This window comes from Thunnus thynnus, chromosome 23, assembly GCF_963924715.1.
Source record: "Thunnus thynnus chromosome 23, fThuThy2.1, whole genome shotgun sequence".
NCBI lineage: Eukaryota > Metazoa > Chordata > Actinopteri > Scombriformes > Scombridae > Thunnus > Thunnus thynnus.
Genome location: NC_089539.1, coordinates 7,422,285 through 7,446,014, shown reverse-complemented (window position 1 = coordinate 7,446,014; position 23,730 = coordinate 7,422,285). Strand labels below are relative to the sequence as shown.

The 23,730-nt window shown below is 39.0% G+C and overlaps 1 protein-coding gene across 3 annotated transcripts in view; it reads right to left on the bottom strand.

Annotated features, from left to right (window-relative positions):
* The window catches only part of camk1da (calcium/calmodulin-dependent protein kinase 1Da), a 64,447-nt gene that overhangs the window by 14,951 nt on the left and 25,766 nt on the right, over positions 1 to 23,730 (bottom strand). For all 3 annotated transcript variants that reach the window (XR_010925723.1, XM_067581704.1, XM_067581705.1), the window contains 4 exons: positions 19,492 to 19,623; positions 15,444 to 15,518; positions 3,866 to 4,004; positions 3,293 to 3,419 (listed from right to left, as the gene is read on the bottom strand). Coding sequence is in view for 2 of the 3 variants with exons in the window: in XM_067581704.1 (XP_067437805.1) it covers positions 3,293 to 3,419; positions 3,866 to 4,004; positions 15,444 to 15,518; positions 19,492 to 19,623 (473 nt within the window). In the remaining variant the exon portion in view is untranslated. The remainder of the gene's footprint in view (positions 1 to 3,292; positions 3,420 to 3,865; positions 4,005 to 15,443; positions 15,519 to 19,491; positions 19,624 to 23,730) is intronic.

Here is a 23,730-nt window from a genome sequence, read left to right as displayed (position 1 = left end):
AAAAGAGAGAGATTGACCATTTAAAGTGAAATCCTGGCTGGTGTGATTTTTTTTCCAACATGTGTGTGAGTGCATGTCCGTATGTTTACGCATGAGCATATTTGAGTCACTAGTGTATGCCGTTTTATAAAAATTTCATAAGCTTTAAATCAAAATAAAGATAAACATGTTTGAGAGTAGATAAAACATCCACTCATCTGGATTAAGTTGATCTAAAGGGGATGCTATCATTTCAATTTCAAGAGGTCATCAACATTAAAGATGAAAACCATGAATTATCAGTTTGTATTTGTATGACGGATTTGTTTATGTGGGGGGTTTGTACACTTTGTCAGAAACATGAGCAGAACAACCGGTCCGGTTATGTTCCAACATCCACTAGTGTGTGTGCTGTCAACACCGAACATCTGTCTCTTATAACAACACACATAGACAAGGAGACATACGCACAGAAACGGGCACACACACACACACACAAGCAGCTGAACTCACATGCAAACAACGATTCACAGGCAAACATACACAAAAAAACAAAAATAAGTACATGTATACATACACATTTATGCTAACACACACACACATATACCAGCGCTGTTCTGCTCCATGTTGACTCTGCAGGGGGAGGGTCGTCTGTGAGGGAGTGATAAGCACGACTGGTAAATGTGTGTGTGTGTGTGTGTGTGTGTGTGTGTGTGTGTGTGTGTGTGTGTGTGTGGTGCACACAGATTGAGGATCTGAACCACACACACAGACACACACACACACAGCTCCAGATCACACAGAATGAACAAATGATGATGCAGGAAACACAAACGGACAGTGTCAGATGGAAACAACATGCGCTCATTGAATTTTTCATGTGTTTTGTTGGATTGATACTGAAATCTAAGTGAAGACAGCTCAGTCCATATTTACACTAACTTTAAGTGACAAAATGAGAAATACACAAGTATATAAACGAGGGCTGTCAAGCGATTCAAAACTGAACCGTGATTAATCGCATGACTTTGTGTGGTTAATTGCTTTTAATCACAAATTAATTGCACATTTTTTTATCTCTTCAAAATTTACCGTAAAGGGACATTTTTCAAGTGTTAATACTCTTATCAACATGGGAGTGGACAAGATATGCTTGCTTTATGCAAATGTCTGCATTTACTGTTAGAAATCAATTAACAACACAAAACAACGACAAAGACATTTGTCAGAAACCCAGTACAGCATTTAGCTTTTTAACAATACGCTCAAATCATAATTTATGGCAAACTCAAGCCCTACAGGCAACAGATGGGCACATTGGCCAGCTAAATTTTCCATTACTTCAGTACTGATTAAAGATCACTTCCTGGATCCCTCACTTCAAAAGCAAATCACACAATGTAATTGTGTCCTCACATGGGAAAAATAAAGGCTCACAAAAAAATCCCTTTGTGCTATGAGACAAAAACAAGATAATAGAAAAGTGAGCAGGAAACAGTGGAAAGGGAGTGTTAGAAAGAAGATGACTTCAGCTCTTTGGTCATCATACAGATTGTGTATCTTCGATAAGTGCAGTTGTTGGACGCAATCCGAATTATTTCACACAGACCCTCGTCCTCCACAACTGGCCTGCAAGCTGTTGCCACACATTTAGCTATTGCTGTTGAAAGCTTGCTGCTCGTAGGTTTGTCCATGAGTTTCCCTCGCACACTATCAAGCGTGGTTTACTGCAAGCGGGATGGTTCCGGGCTAACGAGGCTAACTGCCTTAGCATTAGCTGTGTTGTTTGCTAGCAAATGGTATTTAAGACTAGATGTACTCCAGTTGTAACTCAGTTTATATTGACAGTAACTGAAAAATAACTTTGGTCCTGTCAAAAGTCCCATCTGACAAGTCCCATCTGGCTTTGAAGCAGAACTTGCAATTCAAAATACTTTTTTCTTTATCCATTGTTCCTTGCTAGTTGCCATCCCACTTAATGCTAGAGGGTTAAACTACAGGTGAGGTAAGGGGGTGTTATTTTTTTGCCACCCACTTTCCACAAAGACCTGCCCTACTCTGCTGAAGGTTCAGAAAGGTTTAGCCTTTCCAAAACCAAAAATACAAGAGCTCAAGTGTAAGGAATCATCCAGATAACTAGCTTACAACCTACAGTAGTAATCTAGTGTTACTTCCAAGGACAGTGGCATTTCATACTAAATTGTTTTGTGGGTTTACAGGTTACAAAAGTTCACAATAGCACATCCACTGTGTAGTATATCCCAGCTGCTGTAATCCTCATCCTAAAAGCCTTTTCTCTTGTAATGTTCAAAGCGAAAACTTACACTTTGAAAATATGAACAATAAAGCAAAAAATCGAACCTCTGTCTTAACTAGCTCAACACTGCAATAGAAGAATAATGCTGTAACTTTATGGCTGGAATTTGCAGCTTTAGTCTCAGTATTTTATATGATATTCATGTAACACTTTTACAGGGTTGTGGTTTTAAATGGAGTCAGCATGAAACATTAAAGAGGTGGTTTTCAACCAACCAACTCATGGTGGTAATGTTAGCTGCATTAGCTAGCTAGCTACAGCTGATAAAATCTGCCGATGACAGTTGTTCAGCCAACAAAATCCACGGTCACTGGCAATAAATTGGAATCAAAGACCCATCATTTCAAAAATGATTATGAATATTGAGTGGTAAATCTGTCACTGGTATCACTGTAATTGTGTAAGTGGCAAACAGTGAACTGTCAATTATCTCTTCAGAAGAGTTTGTTTTCCTCTTTTCCAGGAAACCATGGTTCTTTTCTTCTTTTTTTCTGTTTTATGGCGGGTGGCAACCAGCATTAAGGTGCATTACCACCACCTACATTGTTGGAGTGTGAACCAGAGTTATCTATCCCCTTAAACAAATCAACACAAGCAAATTAAAAATAAATAATCAAAACAAAAAAAATCTATATTTCACTGAACACTGAATTCTTTTGATCAGTCCAGTTTCTCTCAAATAACAGAACGACTCACTAATCCGATGGCAAATACATTTTTTAGACTCGGTTCTTCCACTTCAAGCTTCCTGATTTCCCTCTTTAATGATTCTCGTTCTCGAGAGTATTTTTGGCAGTGACAAACTATATGCTCCGCTGATTCCGCTATCTGACAGCGCTCACATAATCCTGAGGGATGTTTGTCTATTAAGTGCAGTGTTTTATTTAGTCTCGTGTGTCCTACCCTCACCCTTTGTAAGATGTTGGGAGTGAGAAATTTAAAGAAAAAGGAGAAGAAAGATTACTGTCGGTGGTGATGGAAGACTGACTAACTCACCAACATATCCCGGCGTGCCGCAGGCGGTGGACATGACGTCGCCACTGCCCTCCATCTTAGAAAGACCGAAGTCGCTGATCATGATCTTTGACTCGTCTTGAGGATTAAAATACAGCAGGTTCTCCGGCTGGAGGGAGGAGAAAGAAAGAAAGAAAGACAGAAAGAAAAAGAGAGAATTAAGTGTTTTCTTTTCATTATGGTTTTCACAGGTTTTGAGGTTATGGTCATTTTAGCTTTTTTTTTTTGTCGTTTGTAAAAGAAACGTCCAACTTTGAGTGAGACATATGAATGTAGCTCTAAAGTTTTTTTAAACTGTGCAAGTTTTCAGAGGTTGCTCTGACCAATCCCCTCTCTTCCAACAGCCGGCACGCGCCTAGATGACCCACAAAGCACTGCATGTGTCAAGCCACAAGCAGTCCTTATTGCTGCTGTAAATCATTGACTGTCAACCGCTCGTGTGGACTTGAAACGTGGGAGGAGAGAATGAGTGTGAACACGTATATGTAGTAAGGCCTCAGAAGAAGAAGTACAAGAGTGAATGTGTGTGTGTGTGTGTGTGTGTGTGTGTTTTACCTTCAGGTCTCGGTGTACGATGCCCATCCTGTGCAGATAGTTAACAGCATCCAGGACTTGCCGGATCAGCGTGCTGGCATCTTTCTCCGTATAGAAACCTTTTTCCACGATTCGGTCAAACAGCTCTCCGCCTGACACCCTTTAGAACAGGATGGAGTGTGTGTGTCAGTGCATGTGTGTTAAACACATCAGCATGCGTACACACACTCGCACAAACTCTGTCACACACATACACACATGGCAGTAACTGGTAACAGGCTAGGGGGGTGGTTTGCTTGGTCGTGATTTCTGGTAATTTATGAGCTGTAGACGTTTCCAGCCAAGAGTGAATGGAAGCTGTGAGCCATGTGCTACCTCACACAGACACACACACACACACACACACACAACATACATATATATACCCTACAGCGGTTACCATACCTTGTAACATATTTGTGTAATTTTTGAGAGTGTGATAAAAGTTGGAAAACACTTTCTCCTGTGTTCCTTGAATGTAAATCCTTTACTTCAATCCTTCATACTGATTTCACAACAGGATTATCAGATTTGCTAAATTCTTCCTGCTTGGAGTACAGCTCTCAAAATCCCTGGAATATTCCAGGAATATTTCTTAATATGAAATCAAATGTTTGGTTTTTTATTCAAGATATCTTCCAGAGCGGCAGCAGAAAAAGCTTTAGTTAAAGGATTACAGTCTGCGTGTGAGAGCCGTAAAATTTAGATTATTTCAAGTTGTCAGTGCAGTTACAGATGATTCAAGATCCCCCTAGACATGAGTCCAGATCTTGCAAGCGACACATGTTGATTGGAATGATTTATAAATAAATTACATTCCCTTATAATCATAGCAGCACAATGTTGAAGACATTGTATGATGTAGATTGAAAGAAAACTTCTTTGCCAGTGGTTTTCCATCAAATCAAATTCAGTCTGTTTATTAACAGTGCAGCTCTGTGCAAGCAGACGGAATGAAACCAATGACTGATAGAAACTCATATGTGAACAAAGAAAAACACTGCAATGTCTCCCCTCAGGCAGATTCTTTTGATAGTTAGTTCAGTTAGTTAGTTTTATGACTCCAGACCACATGAAACGACTTGTTCAAGTATACAGTAAACAGAGCGTGTACAGATGAGAACTGGCTCACCATCTGCTGCACAGGTACATAGCTCCACCTGCTGGAGGATAACTCCACAAAATAACATCTCAAAATGCCTCTCTGTATTCTCTGACTTATTTTCCAAAAGAAGAGCTGGTAGCAGTACAAGTTGTGGTAGAAGTATGTAATATAAGTAGCTGTAGCAACACTGGTAGCAGTACAGTAGTAGTACTAGTAGTGATAATACAAGTAATAGTAATAGTAGTAAAAGTAATAGTAACCAAGCAACCTTGTAGGATTAAGCATTTTGAAGGATACACACACAAGCACAAATCCAACATCACAGACACACAAGAATGCACAAGGGCAAACATGAACACACACACACACACACACACACACACTCAATTATGCTGTGTATCTGTGGGGCGTCGTCACAGCGACAGATCAGATTAGAGCTTGTGGAAGTTAAACTCTAATGAAGTTTCGGGAAAAAAAGAGATCAGAATTAATTGCTAATCCTCTCTCTCTCTGTCTCGCTTCAAAGGGGGCAGCGACTCGTTGAGTTTCAGAGGCAGTCATGTCTGGGACTGACAAGAAAGGGCTAAACACACACATACACACACACACACACACACACACACACACACGGCAAAAAGGGAGATCAACCACCAGGCTGTATGGTTGCGTAAGCGTTTTTATAAGGAGACCATGGCAATCAGACAGGAAAACCTACACAAGTGCGCACACACACACACACACACACACACATATATGCATTTAATTAAAAGAAATGACACACACAAATGCACAAAGACAAGCATGAAAAAAACAGACACACACAATGCCACACACACACACACACACACACACACACACAGACACACACAGTAAAGCAAGGCTGCAGGATTGTCAAATTACCTCTGTTAAGCTTTTCACATTTAAAACATCCAACAGTGAGGAGGTTTTAAGGTCGCAGCACTCTGACAACGTCAATAATGTTGCAAGATTGTGTCCAAAATCACTCTCACATTTAACACATAGTGCACTACATTTAACCTCTGGCTTTTATTTGAGTGTGAAATGTTTGCACTATGTTGAATGAGTGAAGGTGTCAGTGATTTCTGACACGGCTCTACATACAATCAAGGATGCACGTGCAGCCAGGGAGCAGAAAACGTATTGCTGGTAATTAGGGCTGCAACTAACGATTATTTTCACTATCGATTAATATGATTATTTTCTCGATAAACAGTCCACAACCCAAAGATATTCAGTTCACTGTTATAGAGGACCAAAGAAAACAAAAAATATTCACATTCACATTCGTTTAGTCAGCTAATCGTTGCAGCTCTACTGGTAATGGTCTTCCTGGAAAAAAAATCAAATTAAGTTTTAACGGTAATTCATGTGGGAACTCCTCTGTTGCTGTGGCCGTTAAAGCTCTTACACACTCATGACCTTATTACTTATTATGGCTGATTAGTTCTCTTCAGAGGACTGTGTGGGTGGGTGCATGCTGAGTTTGACTGACATCTCCCTCACCCCCTTATATGTTTATATATCATTCTTATTGGTTCATGATGTTTGGTGACCTCATGTAATTCTCCACCATCTGAAACTGGAGCACAAGTCTAATTATCCAGAAGAAATGGAAACATCTGTGAAGTTGTGGAAGCCTTTTAAATGATCACATATCTCATGAGAAAAATACATTCTAGGAGACATACAGTAAAGCGAGGAAGAGAGACTTTTTTTGTTTTGGTTCGAGATTTAATTCTGTTACAGTCAAGTCATTTTACATGAATTTAAAGGTACCCTGTGGAGTTTTGTTCTACTGGTTCGCATGTGCACGGGGATGTACGTGCATGAGCATGCAACTGATGTGATACACGTTCCTGCCAATAGTTTCACACTATTCCAGGTGGTGGTAATGTGACAAGAAACACAGCAAAGTGCCAGCAATTGCAGGGAAGAGGAGGACTGCTAGAAAGAGCATCTGGATATAAACAACGCAGGTTTCCAATTTTTCAAAAACTAGGCTTTGCAAATATTTTCTGAGGAAGAAAATGCATGAAGAAGTTTGTTAGAGGATCTATAAGGATATACACGTATTTGGGTGACAAACTTTTGTTTACAAAAAAACTCTGCATGGCACCTTTAACTTTGACTTCAGTGTAGAACATCTGATAAAAGTGCTTGTGATTGATGGCATAAATACAAGCAAGAATCAACCTATTTTGTGTTTTTAAAGATAAAAAACATAAAAGCTCAGCATTTCTAAATGTTGTCATCTTCAAATTCTTGGTGACAAGATAGAAATCTTTCTGAGGGTACAGTCATGTCTGTTTCCCCAGTATTGATGGATGAATTTCAGGTATCAAAATCTTTCCAGAATATACTGCAACGCCCCTTTATTACATTCCTCCCCTCTTCCCGTTTTACAGCCCCTCCATCTATCTCTCCTCTGTCAGCTGATCCATTTAGTGGCATGCAGTCGTATCGCTCTCACGAGGCGATGGTCGTGCATCACGGCTGACAGCGAGCCCTTTTTTCAAGCGTGTTCGCTGTGGCAGAGATGAAGAGCCACTGCAGCCTTGGGACCTGTATAACTAATCACAGCAGAGTCAGAGATCTGACCGGAGCTATTGAGCTGCTGTGGTGATTAGTTGGCATTAAGGGAGGAAAAATCCCAGTTTCTTTTCTTCTGGTGTCTCTGATCCTACCCTTGTTTGTTCACATGAACAGTTAAGGCAGATTACAACAATATTCAGACTGGGGAAACTGTCATGTAAACACTATAATAACTCTAATCGTATTAAACTCCTAATCTATGTAAGCATAACCTGATTAACACAGCTAGACAGCGATTAAGCTATAGCTCTGATGTCATTTATTTTGAATATGTGCATGCACCAGGTTATGTTAATGTCTGACATTAAGAAATATTAGAAAATAGCAACTAAAAAACTAGAAAAATGATTTAAATAACATTAAATGGATGAACAATAAATCTAATTACCTTACGAAACAGTTAGCATCACAGCTAAGCTAATGGTAAAAGCGCAGGAATATGATAAAACAATGTTAGGAAGGGCCAGTATGGCTGAAATCAGTATCACAAAATGAGTGAGAGTATATTTACGATATCCATATACATTATAATATGATGAATGTCAAAAATAATTTCATATAAAGGAATCAAACTGATGTTCAATGCAAAAATAAACTGTATTCCACTGTTACAAGTTGACTGAGAAAAAAACTAGTCCAGATGTAAGCTGGGTGGAGCTATGATGTCACAAACCTCTGAGTTAAACCTCTAAGTTAAGTTAAAGTGTGGTATATAAGGCAGCAGGTATGACGTTGAACCTCTATCAGCTGATAAACAGCAGCAGGTGGTAGGGATGCTGAGATAAACTTTCATTACATCTTTTCTCAGCATTCACTGCAAGTGTTTGCAGAGACAGTACAGTCCCTTCTCTATTTAGATTCAGACACCACAACCTGTGTGAAACATGTTTTTATTAATCTCTGTTGTTTACCATGCTGTCGGTGCTAAGTGGTATGTGCCTGTTTGGGTACCGGCTTTAAAAGGAATGGAGCCCATCTGGCTCAAACCAGCACTGGTCTGTTTTTGGCGCACACCCAGTGATAAAAGGTCATTTGTCCCACCTTAGCAGGTGCAACAGAATTAACTGGAGAGCAAGGGAGATGTCAATCAAGTCCACATAGTCCATAGAGGAGGTCTAATTATGAAAAATAGGTGAAAACGCCTGCACGGGTGCACCATGGGGCTTTATTAGCTAATTTTGTTAGATTCTACTTCTTATTTACAGATTTTGTAAAATGACACAACAATATGATAATTCTACCAAAAGTCTCCTGTACAATCTAACTGAATCGAATAAATAAAGCACTGCAGAATTCAGATAAACTACTGTCGATGATCACACCCTTACTGTCAAAGCACAAACCAGAGTAAACAAAGGTTAACAGCTATGAACACCAACAAAGAAGCTGGCAGACTGTCATTGTGTTCTGCTGCTTACAGGCTTCCTATGAATCCAAGCAAAACCGAATGTAAATTCCAAAACGTTACTGAAAACTATACTTTAAGAATTAAAAAGATTTGACACCTCATTTATGTGCCGAATATCCAGTATACAGTTTGGCGGCAGCATCATTATAGTCAGATGCTGCCTCTCTACTTGAAACACTTTCTACTGGATAAGTCAATTTGTCTCTACACTGCATGTGTTTTTATCCTTTACTAATATGCAATTCACAACACAAACAGCATCAATATAAAGGCCACGTTGCACTGGGTTGCATCGATTTTCAAAGCAGCACGGACTGATTGCTTCCCTGCGGTCGAGGTTACGTAAGACAAGCAGTGATGAACGGGAACGAAGGAAACGCTGTCAGACGGCATTGATCTGCCAAGCCGCAATTACACAGAAAATATTCAAAAATCCTTGTTCCTAAATGAGATTCCTGTCGTTTAAGAGAAAGAACTGACATCTCAATAAATGCACATAATTGTAACTAATGAGGTTACTTATTACAGTAGTGATCGGTAGAAATGCAGCTATTACACAAGCTTCACTTTCTACTACATGTTTGCTAAAGCACTGCTGAAGTTTCTGCTTAGATCAAACACAGTTTGCTGTCACTAGTTACAGGAAATGATGGACTTAATGTTACAGCAGATCGGTTGTGATGATGGTACCGTGTAGCGCTTCAAGAAAAACAGCCTGCAGCACTCGGGTCACATGAAAAGAGAGTCTGAACTACTCTCTCTTCTGATGCTTTTATACAAAGTCTTCCTCTGTATATTTCAACATTTTTCTCCACAGTCTGTCTGTGATTCTCTGTCTGTACATATAATGTGCAGAAGCTTAAAACAGCACTGTGATTTCCCTAAAAATCAGAAAGCTAGTAGGGCCTGTCTAAATAAAAAATATCACATAAATAATGAGTTACTGCTTGATTACAGCTGCATTAATTTATTTCTTTGGCCACTCGGGAGTAATAAAACAAGCTAAAAACACAATGTTACCATACTGACCCTTCATAGGGTTGCTAGCAAACACCTATTTACACATCCAGCAGACACGGAAATATGATATGAAAATGATATGAAAACATTGATTAATGCAGCTTTAAGTTCAGTCATGAAAGACAAAAATTGTGTTTTGAATGAGAATGTTTGATGTTGATGTTAATTGATTAAAAATGGATGCAATTACATTATGTTCATAGTAACAACATACACAGCGATGAGTGTATGTACCTTATGTAGCTTATGTATGGCTCACATGCAATAAAAGCTTCCACACTGGTAATGTGACTATATTTATTCATTTGTAATGGATCATGTACAATATTAAACATAAATGTTACCATTTGATGTATCGCACCAGAGTTAGCTTCATGCTAATTTTCATCTTTCTTAAATGTGTTTTATCTTCAGACAGTGTGAAATACGCCATAACATTTACAAATGAAATAAAAATAAACTGCAACCTTTTCTAGTATGACTTATTGTTTAGTTGTTGACACATTTATTGGATTGAGCCCAGTTGACACAAATGTCCCCCCGTAATTCACGATTTATCTTTCTGACATTTCAAGACACAACAAATCTCCTGCTGCAATCCTCAAGGTCACCCTGAAATGTTATAACCCAGATGTTACCTTTGACCCTGTAACTATGGCAACTGACATATACTGCATGAACAGATGGAACTGAAAGCCCTAGTGAAAGAAAAAAAAAACAAAAAAGCACTGATCTAGGAAATATACAAGCGAGCAGGAGGGAGGCGAGAGGTGACGGTGATGGAAATCAGGTGTAAGGGGAGAAAAAAGTAGGAAAAGGAGAGGAGGGCAGATGGTGTGATAGAGGTGAGAGAAAGAGATGCACTGATAGATGTAGGTGTGGAGAAGGATGATGGAGTAGAGGTGAGGTCTTTCCCGTTACTGTCTCTGTATGACTTCGCCAGAACTAAGACAAGTAAATCCTCTCACTTCAATTCAATGGAGCACAACTTTCCCACATAAAAAATCCTGTCAAAGCAGTAAAATAAAACAGCGAGCTGTACAGTCAAAGCCTCTTGAGATGATAAATTACTGAAATTGAAAATCTGTGCTATAAAGCATAGCTATAAGTACATAACTGCAGGATGTATAATAAAGTAAATCACTGTCCATGCACAGATTAATGCAGCAGACATTAGCAGGCAATACTTTAATGCTGAGATCGTATTTCTCACATCTGGATAAAGTGAAAATGTACTTGCATCTGCAATTTTGAAAGTAATCGCCCTTATGTGTCAGTCTTGATTCCAACTTTAACTGTAACCGTTGGATAATGTGGTGTTATCTCCCTTTAATTAAGTCAAAGGAAAGCATTTCAAGCTCCAATTGGTAAAGTGTAACTTACATAAGTATAACTTCCCAGAAAGTCATGTTATTTAACAGTAAAACAGCACTGAACAGAAATACTCTGTTAACTGGTTTATTCATGACAACAGGGAACTCCATTATAAGGTTACCATTGTAGGTAAACAGCTTAATCAGAGTAAGACCTTTGACTGGAGTCTGGCCAACAGGTATTTCAGGTAATGTATAAAGACTTCTCAGCAGACATGTTGGAGGAACTTCAGCTCTGTGAATGTGTTTCCTAAAATCTGAAGGTAGAAATAACACATTCTTCCTCTTACAATAGAACATTTGAATTAATGAGCCATAAACTGCCTTTTGCTCAACACACTCAGTGGTTTTGCTGATACAGCGTTACTTGGTCTGGTATGACCAGTACCTGAGGGTGTTGAATGTAAGCTAATGTTAGCCAACTTCAGATATTGTTGTACACTGAGTCAGTTCACTGAATTTATGACTCATCTCCATTTGTACCACTGTTACAAAACATTATAGCATTTAGCATTGTCTTGTAATTACCACTTGTGGCCACAGTGGCCGCTGTTCATCAGAAGTTACATACAGCAGTCTCACTTTAAAACATGATGGGTTTGACATGATTTCTGGGCTTTTGGTCGATGACAGCTCTTTCAAATATAAAAATGTTCTTGCCTGAGGTAAATATAACATTACAATACACCTTAATCATACATTAACAGGTAAATAATGTCCCTAATAATGCCTTTAAAGGATAGGTTCACATTTTTTCAAAACAATATTCACATGGCCTTATATACATTGAAAGAGTCATTCACCTCTCCATACTGTGATCAGGGACAAAATTCACATCATCACTCTGTGTAAAAATGCAGTCTTAAGTTCAGCTGAAGCTAATCTGAGGCTCCAGAAAACTGACTTGATTCAAATCAAGTGGGTATTTTCCAAATTTACAGTCTTTTTAATACAGAATTCCCTCTTTGTTTTACTGTCTTCTACAGCTCAGCAAGGAAATGCTTTCCAGAGAAATACAAACAGGGAATTTTGTACTGAGGAGACCCACTTGATTAGACTATCTCACAGTGTGTCTGGATTTTGTCCCCCATCACTTACTTTGTAAATACATTAGGAAGGGCCAGTGCAGAGGCCAGTACAGAGAGGATAAATGATTTCAGTGACCAAAAGCTGTTACATTATACATGTGTATTATGTACAGACATGTGAATATTACTTTAAAATAGAGTTGAAAAAATGTGAACCTACCCTTTAAGTATCACATTTACAGTAGACACATTCCAGTTTTCCTTCACAACACAGCCGCACTGGCATTTTCCCTGAAATGTTACTAGGTCTTGAGGTGGGAAATTGGTAGTACAGATTTCCCTGAAAATCTCTCCCTGCTCCCATTCACACATGACCCCAAGCAGGAAATGTTCCTGAACATTTCAAGGAGAGACTGCATATATGAAAGGGGATAAATGCACATGGCCTGGATGTAAAAGGTCACAATGAAGCCACTCTGCATGCTGCTGAGCATAAATATCATTAAATATCAGTGATGTCAGTTCAAACTTTCATTATTAGATGAGGTCTGACTTAACTATTTCATAGTAACCTACTTAGGAAACAAATAGATCCTATCAGACTGTTATTTTTACAGATCGTACAGCCACACCACAGCAAGCAGTTTCAGCTAAAGTGGCTTTCTGTTTCTAACCTGCTGATAATAACAAACAGTTTCCCAGTTTTTAGTGCTATTAGGTTTGTGATATAAGCCTCTGCAACCAATGTCTATTCCAGAGTTACTTTGAATTTTTGCCTTTTGTTATATGCCATGATCTGTTGCTGTAAAACAAGCTTGGAGTTTACAATCCAACAGTTTAAAAAATTAAGACTGAATGCAAACTTCATACATGCAGAGCACATAAAAACATGTAAATTGACTCTGTGTTTAAAAATCTGCAGCGTCAAACCATCCAAGTTACATTGTTGTCTATTTTGACATACAGCTCCTACGTGAAATACAGAACTAAACCGCAGAATAATACAAGGATTGTAGCCAAAATGGGTAGAGCAGTGCCTGTCATAAGGAGGTGTGTTTATTTCCTGACTGATCACTCAATCAGACCGGTTATACAATCGCTGCTTTTGTCTCATCTTGACTGTTGTTTGGTAGTTTGGTCAGTACAACTGAAAAAGATTTCCACAAGCTTCAACTTGTGCAGAGCAAAGCTGCACGTCTAGCTGTTCATCTGTTCATCCAGAGGGAGTGTAGAGGGCATGCATGAAGCTCTCTCCTGGCTAAAAGTTGTGTTTGATTTTGCTTTCTATCACTAACAATGATTCAGTCGACAACCAGGTCACCAAGGCTTTATGATGAGTCTTTGCTGTGAAGACTCCACCTGCACATTTTTTGTTTATTTGGAACTAATAAAAGAGTGCAAACAACTATACATATCTGTTATCTACATTGAGTGTGCATTGAGTGCAAAATGACCAACCAATAATGGCCTATTACCACAAAACCTTGTGGATTAGCTGTTTGTCATTCAAAAATATTAGTTTTTAGCCAAGAGTTCTTTTCCTGAATCAAAAGTAAAAAGTTTTGGTTTACAGTATCAGAGAAAACATCTAGTTTCCCGTATTTTGAACAGAGTCGACGTCAAAATCGAAGGACCGATACGTGTGTGGTAGGCGAGCAGATAATCCGCTGACATGAGGTTGTAAACATAACCACAGTTGTGTAATCCACATCCATGACTTCCACCTGAACTTGACTGAAATATTTCCAGTACGAGTGCCAAGCTTCCAGACCAACTTCTCCTCTTATGTAAGCAGTGGTAACCTTGCAGAGGAGGTTAGTGGAGCACCTATGGGTGAACCACAGGCGATCCTGCTTCCCTCTACTGTTGACCGTCAAAGCAGAGATGTTATTGATGTAATAGAAGCCTTGTGGGTGCTTGGTGTTTGTGCGTGGGAGGACGGGTGGGCTTTTTGTGTGTTTGTTGCCGCTCTTGTCGTCATCTCAAAGTTGTCATTGAACTGAAAAGTGTGTGTGTGTGTGTGTGTGTTAGTGTGTGTTTGTGGTGATGGGTGGGTGGGCAGAAGAATGAGATTAAAAGTGTGAGAAAGAGTGAGATGGGGTATTATGAATTTTTGGCACATATATATGTGTTTTATGAATAAGTAATATGAAAAAACAACTCAAATTGCAACAAATCCCTCTGTCACCAACTATTTCTATCAGACTTAAAGAATAAAGATGTATTTTGAATTTATTTAGTGAGAAATCACTCTTATATTCTCATTTTTATTAAATATGACCAAAAACAAACCTCACAATAAACAGAGTTTGTCTTTTTGTCTATTTTCAACATGAAAAAATAAAAATCTGGCAGGATTTGAGATTTTTTTTCCTTTGTCACCAATGATCCTTAACCTCAGAAGCAAACACTCAATATAATCTGTCTTTTAAAACTATGGTGACAGCCTCTCACTCGTGTTGTGTTTGCTTCATTTAGAACTGCACTTCCAAGTCTCACGGGAGCAGGAATTTTTTTTAAAAAGAATGGTCAAAATTGAAGCAGCAGATGCTGAGATATCCTGACTTTTAGCCGCCAGAACGGAGATCCAGCTGGATCCTACATTTCCCATAATGCAACTGGATAGCATCTTTTGATTAGATACTCCTTGCCTCCTACATGCCCACTTCTCTTAGCCCACACCTCTAGTTTATAACAAGTTTTGTTAAAAATTAGTGGTCATGTCAATCTGAGATAACCCTGATGACATCACAATGACATCGCCAGGGTTACAAACCTCCTACAGAGCCACAGAAGACACCAACAGTTTTCGCAGGCTGAGTAGTCCTCAAATACAAGTAAACTGAAGTAAGTGAACTAGTGTGTAAAATCAGTGGTGTGGCCCTTTAAGGGTTAGCATGGAGCTCACTTTCACCAGATTAAATGATCTCTCAGCAACACGTGTGTGATTTTGGTGCGTGTGTTCTCATAAGTTACATCGGTCAACATAAGTTTAACTAAAACTTTGACTCACAGCTGCATAATCAGGTAGAGGTGGTCAGGACTCTCATAGATGTCTTCCAGCGCCACAATGTTTTCATGCTTGATCCTGCAAAGCAAAGACAAACCATGGGTTAAGCTTTATATTTAAAAGTTTCAGGTCACACACAATAACCCATTAACACAACCAAATGCCCAAAACTTAATCCTGATGACTGCTGTTGAGCTGCAGAAATGTTGGTTTCCCATTAAGTTTCTGCCACATAAATAAAAATAACTGATAATCCAGAGTAATACTCTGACAGTCTGTTACCCAAACTGACCTCATAATCCAGATTTTAAAAAATTTTAACCTTTAGTTCGAGGAAAAGTTGACTGCTTTGCTTTCTTTACGTCACCGTGGTCTTTAATCTCTCACACCACAAATCTTACGCCGAATTGAACCTGAAACTTTCCAATCACAAGGGTCCATTTTCCCCAAACCCATTTTCATCCTCTCTGCTCATTCCTGTCGCTTCTCTCCTGATTTCTCCATGGTTACGGCGCTGTGATGAGGGTGTTTCATGCTGCTGTGTGTGTGTGTATGTCTGTGTATGTGTGTGTAGGTGTGCGTTCGTTATTCTAATACCTCATACCTTGTAGAAACACGATTGATTTTGTGTGTGGGTGTATGGGTTAATCATCTTTTGCATTGTGAACAGAGGTAATTCCCCCTGGTCTATCCTTCCCACACACACACACACACACATACAAAGACATACAAATACACAGCAGGTGCGCAGGTGAGCATCTAACACTTATTATGAGCGTATGATCTCTGTGGCGGCAGGCAGACGATGAACTGCAGAGATGAGATGTGACTCATACACACACACACACACACACGCACACAGGCGTACAGGTTGAAAAGGGATAATGTGTGTGTATTTAAGCCCTGCCTGGGATAATGATGGGCTGGCAGCAAACAGCCTGAGTTTAATGGCAGAGAACAGTCAGGGTGGTTTTCAGAAAAACCCTCTCAAACATTACAGTCAGTGGTTCTCATTCATGGATTTCTCTGGCATGTTTCCTCTTCTCTTGAACTATATATCTTTTAAAATGGACTTTATAAAAATTTAGCTCAGTCAATTTAGTAAATTGATTTTTGAACAACACAACAATTTTGGCAATTATGAAGTAATTTATCATGCAAAATTGCCAAAAATCTTCTCAGATTTCAGCCTCGCAGTTGTGAGAATTTGCTTCTTTTCTTTGTTTTATATTATTGTAAATTACAGTAAGAGTTTTTGACTGTTGGCTGCAAACTTGTGTGTTACTTTTAATGGCATCTGATAGGACAAAAAATGCATTGATTACTCAAAAAATAATCCACAGATTCATCAATAATAATCTTTTACAGCCCTAGCTCTCACCATACAGTTGCTGATTCTGGATGTGTTTCTCGCCATCTTGTGTTACCATTTTTCTTATATATCAACATAGAAACACATGATTCTTCCAGATAATGTAACGCTCACTTAGGTTTATGTCTGGCCACCAGTTTCATTATTTCAAATCTTTATCTGAGAAATCATGTGTTTTTTGTTTGCAATGTCGGATGGCTCAAAAAACTTCAATACCCATGAGCCTCAGAAGCCAGTTAAAAGAGTGAATCAGAGGAACCTGAAGCGCCCAAAAGGACTCCTAACACTTCACAACACTATAGCAATTGCATGAGTGGTGATTTATATTGATTTATAATCTTATAATCTGCTTTGTTTACATTTAATTTACGAAATTCCCCATTGGACATTTTGTGTAATGAACACATGTGTTTTCATTTTGATTACTTTGTTCCTAATATGACATCTGATGGTTGTATGATTCCATTCAAAACACTGACATTGCATCGTTGACTGAATATGTATGTATACGTGTTCTTTTATGAAATGTACAACCGTAAGTGCTGTTTGTTAAAGACTCAGTATCTCTAAGGATAGCAGTCTCTATTTTTATATTTTAAATAATACCTTAGTAAAGTTTCTCTAAATTACCCACAATTCTGCCACCAAAGTCTCACAGATTTTACTCTGTTTTGCTGATGAAGAACAGTTCCAGCTTCCTGTTTTTGTGTCATAAAGTAATCCTGCAGATTTCCCTCCAAAGCCGACCTGGTGTCTCGCAGTGTGGTAGAGATTGCCCGTCTGCTCAGTGATGCTCTCATTTGTTTACAGTAATGACACCCATTAGTCTAAATGAATGTCTGCATCTCTCCCGCAATTCTCATTTTCTCTAATGTTACACAGTGCAGCCAAATTAGCAAATTTATTGTCAATGGCCTCATACATCAGTATTGTCAGAGCATACACAAGTCCAGCAGTAACCATGTGATGCTTCTGTGTAATTGTTTGTGTGTGTGTGTGTGTGTGTGTGTGTGTGTGTGTGTGATAGGGAGACAAAAGGGGGTCCTTGTTAATTAGCCTTGAGGATTGCAGCTTAAACTGGGAGGAGGTGCTGCAGTAAAAACACTAAACACCAAATAAATGTAATTTGAATTTCAATTAAGATGTTTTGTGTTGTGATATTGTGGATTCCTCCTCCCACTTCACAATTTTCCTTCACTTACTTACTAATTATGCTAATCTTAACCAAAGGTCCACTTACTTACTAGCTTCTTTCAGAGCTTTCAGCCTGATCTTAGTGTTCATTCAGCAGGAGTTTGCTCATTTGTTGATGACTGTGAGATGCAGTTGAAGCTCCAATTAATGCTATTAAGACCTCATGTTTAGATTATTTTGTCAAACTGCCACCTCCAAGGTCAAGAAGGAATATTAAGACACATGCTTTAACGTTCCCCTCTACTCAAAAATACGTTTTTCTTCTTGTTGCTTCATTTGGATGTTTGAGCTTCACTGTGCAGAATGATGTACGTGCAGAGTTTGTTTGCACATTGATCTGCTGAAAGTGGAAAGTTTCTCTGTGCTCATTGAAAATCTGATTTTAATGGGCGGGTCTATGAGCTTGATTTATGAAATGACAAATAGTTTGGAAGCCAATCCTCGTCCAATATTCAACACAACTTTCACTTATAAGAGTGATGTGTAAACTTGAAGCCTCCAGTGCACAAACACTGTGAATGCACTTTACAGTGAAGTAGGAGACTTTGTGTGTCCCACAGTTAAACTTTTGAAATTAAATATTTAATATTTTATTTCAAAATAGAACAGAATATTTGCATATACATAGAGTCTTGAATTTTCAATGAGGGATAGGGATTAAATGTCATTTTTTGGGATGTTTTTTCTTGATTTTAAAATGGAAATGTGCTTTATTTCTTATGAATGATTTCCTTCATGCTAACTTGTCGCTTGTGTTAATATATGTGGAATATATTTAAAGCACAACATGGCCTGATTGTATGCATTACATCGATTTGTTTGAATTGTTAAGATTCAAATGATCATTTTTGAAAGTGTTCAATGCTAAGGTCCGTTTCCTCATAGTAAAATCAACCGCTGGCTGTAAATCCTACAAATATTCACAATCTGGAAGTGAGAGGTAAGAAATAGTTATCATGCAGTGTCTGCAGCTGTACTGTATCTTTATCTAGCATCCATGCACTGACCAGGCAGAACTGAGACCAAAAAAAACATAAGTAATCATATCAAAGAGCTGTTTAGCTAATCAGTAGTTTTTAAAATAAGTTGTTGGAAACAGAAGCACTAGAGGACACATGTCAACACTGTCTCTGCTCTTGGACTCTATCATAATGATCAGCAACAGAGAGCAACAAACTTACTTGAGTAGCACACATTCACACTTACTTTAAACTCCAGAGAGAATCCAAAGACATCCAACACCTTGATTCAGTCGTGATGTGTGTGTGTGTGTGTGTGTGTGTGTGTGTGTGTGTACCTATGTGTGGTAGGTGAGCTGTGGATCGTGACCTGGGGGCGGGGGTTTGGGGAGGGGGGCGAGGGGGGTGGGAGGAGGGTCGTGATGCATGGAAAAGAGAGGAGATGCACAGTTGCCCCGGTAACCAGGAATTAGGAGGCTTATGAGTGTGTATGTGTGTGTGCTTGTGTTTGTGTCACAGCACTCACTTCCTCAGCACGGCGATCTCGTTCTCGATGCTGCTCTCCTTCCCCTTCAGAGCCTTTTTCGGGATGCATTTCACCGCAAACATCCGACCTGTCAGCTTCTCCTGAGCCAGGACCACCTCAGAAAACGCTCCTCTGTAAACACATGAATAAAAACGTCTCATGAGTCACAAGCAGTGTGTTTATTGGATGATGTTTTCACATTAGGCAAGTTTTTGGGATACAAAATGCATTTTATTAACTGTCAGGAGAGTAGGACCATGCAGCAACTAGTCTATAAAAAATACAGAAAGACAGAGAAAATCAAGCAATCACCAATTTCACCTTTAAAGGCTCTGAAAACCTATTTTCACAATTAGCTTCTTACTATGAGCAATGAACAAGAAAAACATCTGCCAAAGTTAGAACAGTTTTAGTCATTTCACAAGTGATAAGAAGTATATTTATGTTTTCGTCTGTGTGCTCCTCACTGGTTTGATGTGGGCGGGGTCTCAGTTGGGAAAAGGTGATGTCATATATTTCTCTGCGCCAATCAGGATTTAGCAACATCTGAATATACAGTATATTGTAACTAGTTAGTCTCCCACTAAACTCTGCATTTTGTCTACTTGCACTTGAACTTCAATTTAAAAAGTCGACTGCTGAGGAGAGTTGTTGACCGATTTGCTTATGTTGCCATGGCGACTGTCAATCACATCTGATAAAACCACACCCATACTGTCCTGGTGAAGCAGATTAGCTGAGTTTTGAGTGTTTTTTTCCCAACTTAAACTTTATGTAATGGAGAAATACTTAAGATTATTCCTGCAAAAAAGCAATGAAATAAATGATCAAATGGTAAAAATAATATGTTGAAGTCATTAGTCCAGACTTTCTATGCATGATGCTTAAACACTTTGAAATTTTTGGTTATTTTCTGTAGTTGGTTGGTTGCATTCTACCTCTAAAAAACCAATCTGTGGTTCTCTTTAAAGGAGAAAGCGAAAAATTCCTTTTATCTTCAATAAGAAAACAGTCAGTGTAACCAATTCAGTTATTTCCCATTCTGAGATCCCATTAACAACATGTAAAGTCTTTATCAGACGATATTAATATGCAGAAAATTTCACTGCAATAATAGTAATGTGATGGGATCTGCCAGGTGTAACATTAGAACATTAGCAATTTTTTGATTTATTCACTTAGAACGACCGCTACGGTAGAAAATCATTTCAAATTTTTGTTTCTCGCATCATAAAAACTGATGATCCTCAATAACTGTCACCACACAAATATAAAGTAAAATAACTGGAAATTTAAATTCAGCCTTGTCTTTCAGTTCTTGTATGTGTGTGTATGTTTGTGTGTGTGTGTGTGTGTGTAGGCGTCAAGGAGGACAAGCAGGGTGATGAATGAAGATGAGCCTATTGCGAGTTAATCTGCCTGAACCGAGTGTTGACTCCTGTGTCAACACATTGCCTTCAGCCTCACCAATGTAGCATTAGAGTAAACACGTCTCTCTCTCTTTCGTCTCATTGTTCTCTCTGCCAGCTCCTCCTGTCCAACAGTCAGCCAACCTGCAGCTGACACAAATCAATGTTTATAACTTGCTAAGACCCATAAAACGCACACTTAAACTGAATTTAAGACGACAAGTAAGGTTTTTTCAGCAATGGCTCTAAGGTGTCAATGTCTTTGCTCCAGACAAAAGTATCAGTATCTACTACATGGATTGGTACAAATTTTGTACGGACATTCGTGGTTCCCAGACAATGAATCCCAATGACTTTGGTGATCTGCTGACTTTACAGCGCCACCATGAGGTTGACATTTGTGGTTTTGAGTGAAATATCATGACAACTATTGGATGGATTACCATGACATTTGTTACACATTTCAAGTCCCCCCCTAAGATAAATAGCAATTACTTTGGCGATCCCTTAACTTTTGATCTAGCACCATCATCAGGTCAAATTTTAATTTGTCCGATACTTTGGTTTATGACCGAATACCTGCTAAACTAATTCCATCACCTTCTGCTGTACTACATGCATGTACATCCTTGATTTTGGCCCCACAGCAATGACACTATAATTTGCTTTAGTTTATATGGTGAACATGTTAGTAAATAGTTATCTACCTATTTTGTCCACCTTGTGAATGTAAGTCTAACATTCACTCTTCTTTAGCTCTGCTTTAGTCTCTACAAACTCCTGGGCTCATTAGCACGTAAATGCTATTTTCACCAGCTAGTCGCTAACTTTTTTGTCTGATGTTTGGAATTAGGTAATGTACAGTAGGTTTCGAATGAAAACGGAGCTAGTGAAAGCAGCGAGTTTTGGCTGGAAAACTAAAACAAGAAGCTGACAGATGCTAAAATGCTCCTTAGAGCAGAAATAATATGTTGTTGATTTGTCCTTTCATATTACTCATGTTCATTTGATTAGAGCAGTTTTAACGTTTTTATTTTTATCTTTTTTATTCTGGTCCACTTAATCATTAGTTTTTCATTTACCTCTATTTTTGTTGATTTTGAATCTGTGGCCTTGTGTGAAACACCTTGTAAACTAGTGTATAAAAGATGCTTCACAAAGAAAGATAGTAATTATGCTCTGCTACAATAATGTCAGGTTTATAAGGAAGAATCAGAAACTAAATAACCAACGTGAGAAATAAAAAGAAAGAAATGAACTGTTAATGACTATTTTTGAAGATTACTCTACTGACCGTGTTCTGTTAATGAAATATTTCATATCAATATCTGTCAAGGCCTTCTAGTTACATCAGCCAAGACTCATTCAGAGGTTTCAAGGAACCGACAGATTGATTCATTTTCATCTTCTTACACCTGCCTCCTTGGAAAATGAATTTCACATCAGGTTACCTTCACGACTCTCTCCTTTGTCTATTTTCTGAGGTTCTTCATTCATCCATCGAGTTAATTAGTGTGTATTTTAGTGTGTCTATTGGTGCTGTCAGTGTGTTACGTGCTGCTCATTCAAGGGGAAAGAGGCTGTTGTGAGTGAATGAGCTCTCTATGGCATCGATATGTGCATGTGTGTGTGTGCCGCCGTCCACAAAGCCCTCCAGCCATTTAGGGCGAAGCGAGGTCGACAAACACCAGCGTGCCATTGCAGCGGTACACACACGGAGAAAACGGTTTTTAACGCTGCTCGCTCTTGGTGTTTTTTCTCGAGAATCGAGAATCTCGTTTTCTTCTCACCTTCGCGTCCTCCCCCCTTCTCTGCCTCCCTCTGTCATCCTCTCTCTTTATCTCTCACCTCACGCTCCACACATCTTTTACAGTGACCAGTGATCCTTAATGCTGGTTGCCCCTGGTAATGAAAGTAGACTGTCCGGCAGCCAATCAGATCACTTGAGTTGCTACATACACACACACATAACAAACACCTGCTTGCACTGATAATGATTGTTGAGGGTTTCGGTGACGTCAAAGCCAGACAAAACAAATGGGCTGTGTTGTCTGTACTGCTGCTTCACACATACACACACACACACGCAAACACACACGCGTAAGGTGTTTGATTCATTACCCTCTGAGAGAGAGAGAGAGAGAGAGAGATTGGTACATACATGAATGAGCATCCGCTGAAAAAGCCACATGGGGATACATATACACACAAGCTCTTCTATCACATACACACACACACACACACTCTAGGCCTGTGTAGCTGTGTGTGTGTGCGTGTGTTTGAGCGTGCTCGTGTAGGACAGTGTCTTCTACCCATCTACCCATCAGAGAGTACAGTCACTCTTAATCTGCACTAAACTCCCATCTCACATAATCCCAATAATCCCTCTATTATAACAGCAGGGAACACACACACACACGTGTAGCTTGTCTGTTAGTAGCACAACTATGGTGCATAACTTTCATGATGTGATTCGGCTTCACTATAAAATGATTTGACTGCTATGTGGGTATAATCGCTGTATTCCTGTTCCATTAGAGACAACTGGTTAGCTCTAACTGTATCTTACAGCAGTGGTGTTGGTGGTTATAGCACAGGTGCTGCTTTATTAATCATCACAGGTGAGATTGGTTGCATCTGCAGTTGCTTTTGTGCTTCATATAGGGATATATCTTAGTAAATTCAGGATTTGAACAGGAGGTGTAAAAATACTTTTTGGCATAATACATAATTAAACGGCGCTCCTGTTAAATGTCACTGTTTTCTGTATTCGTGCTGCAGTCATAGCAAAATTATCCATGCATATGTTTCAAAATACAGAGGAAACATC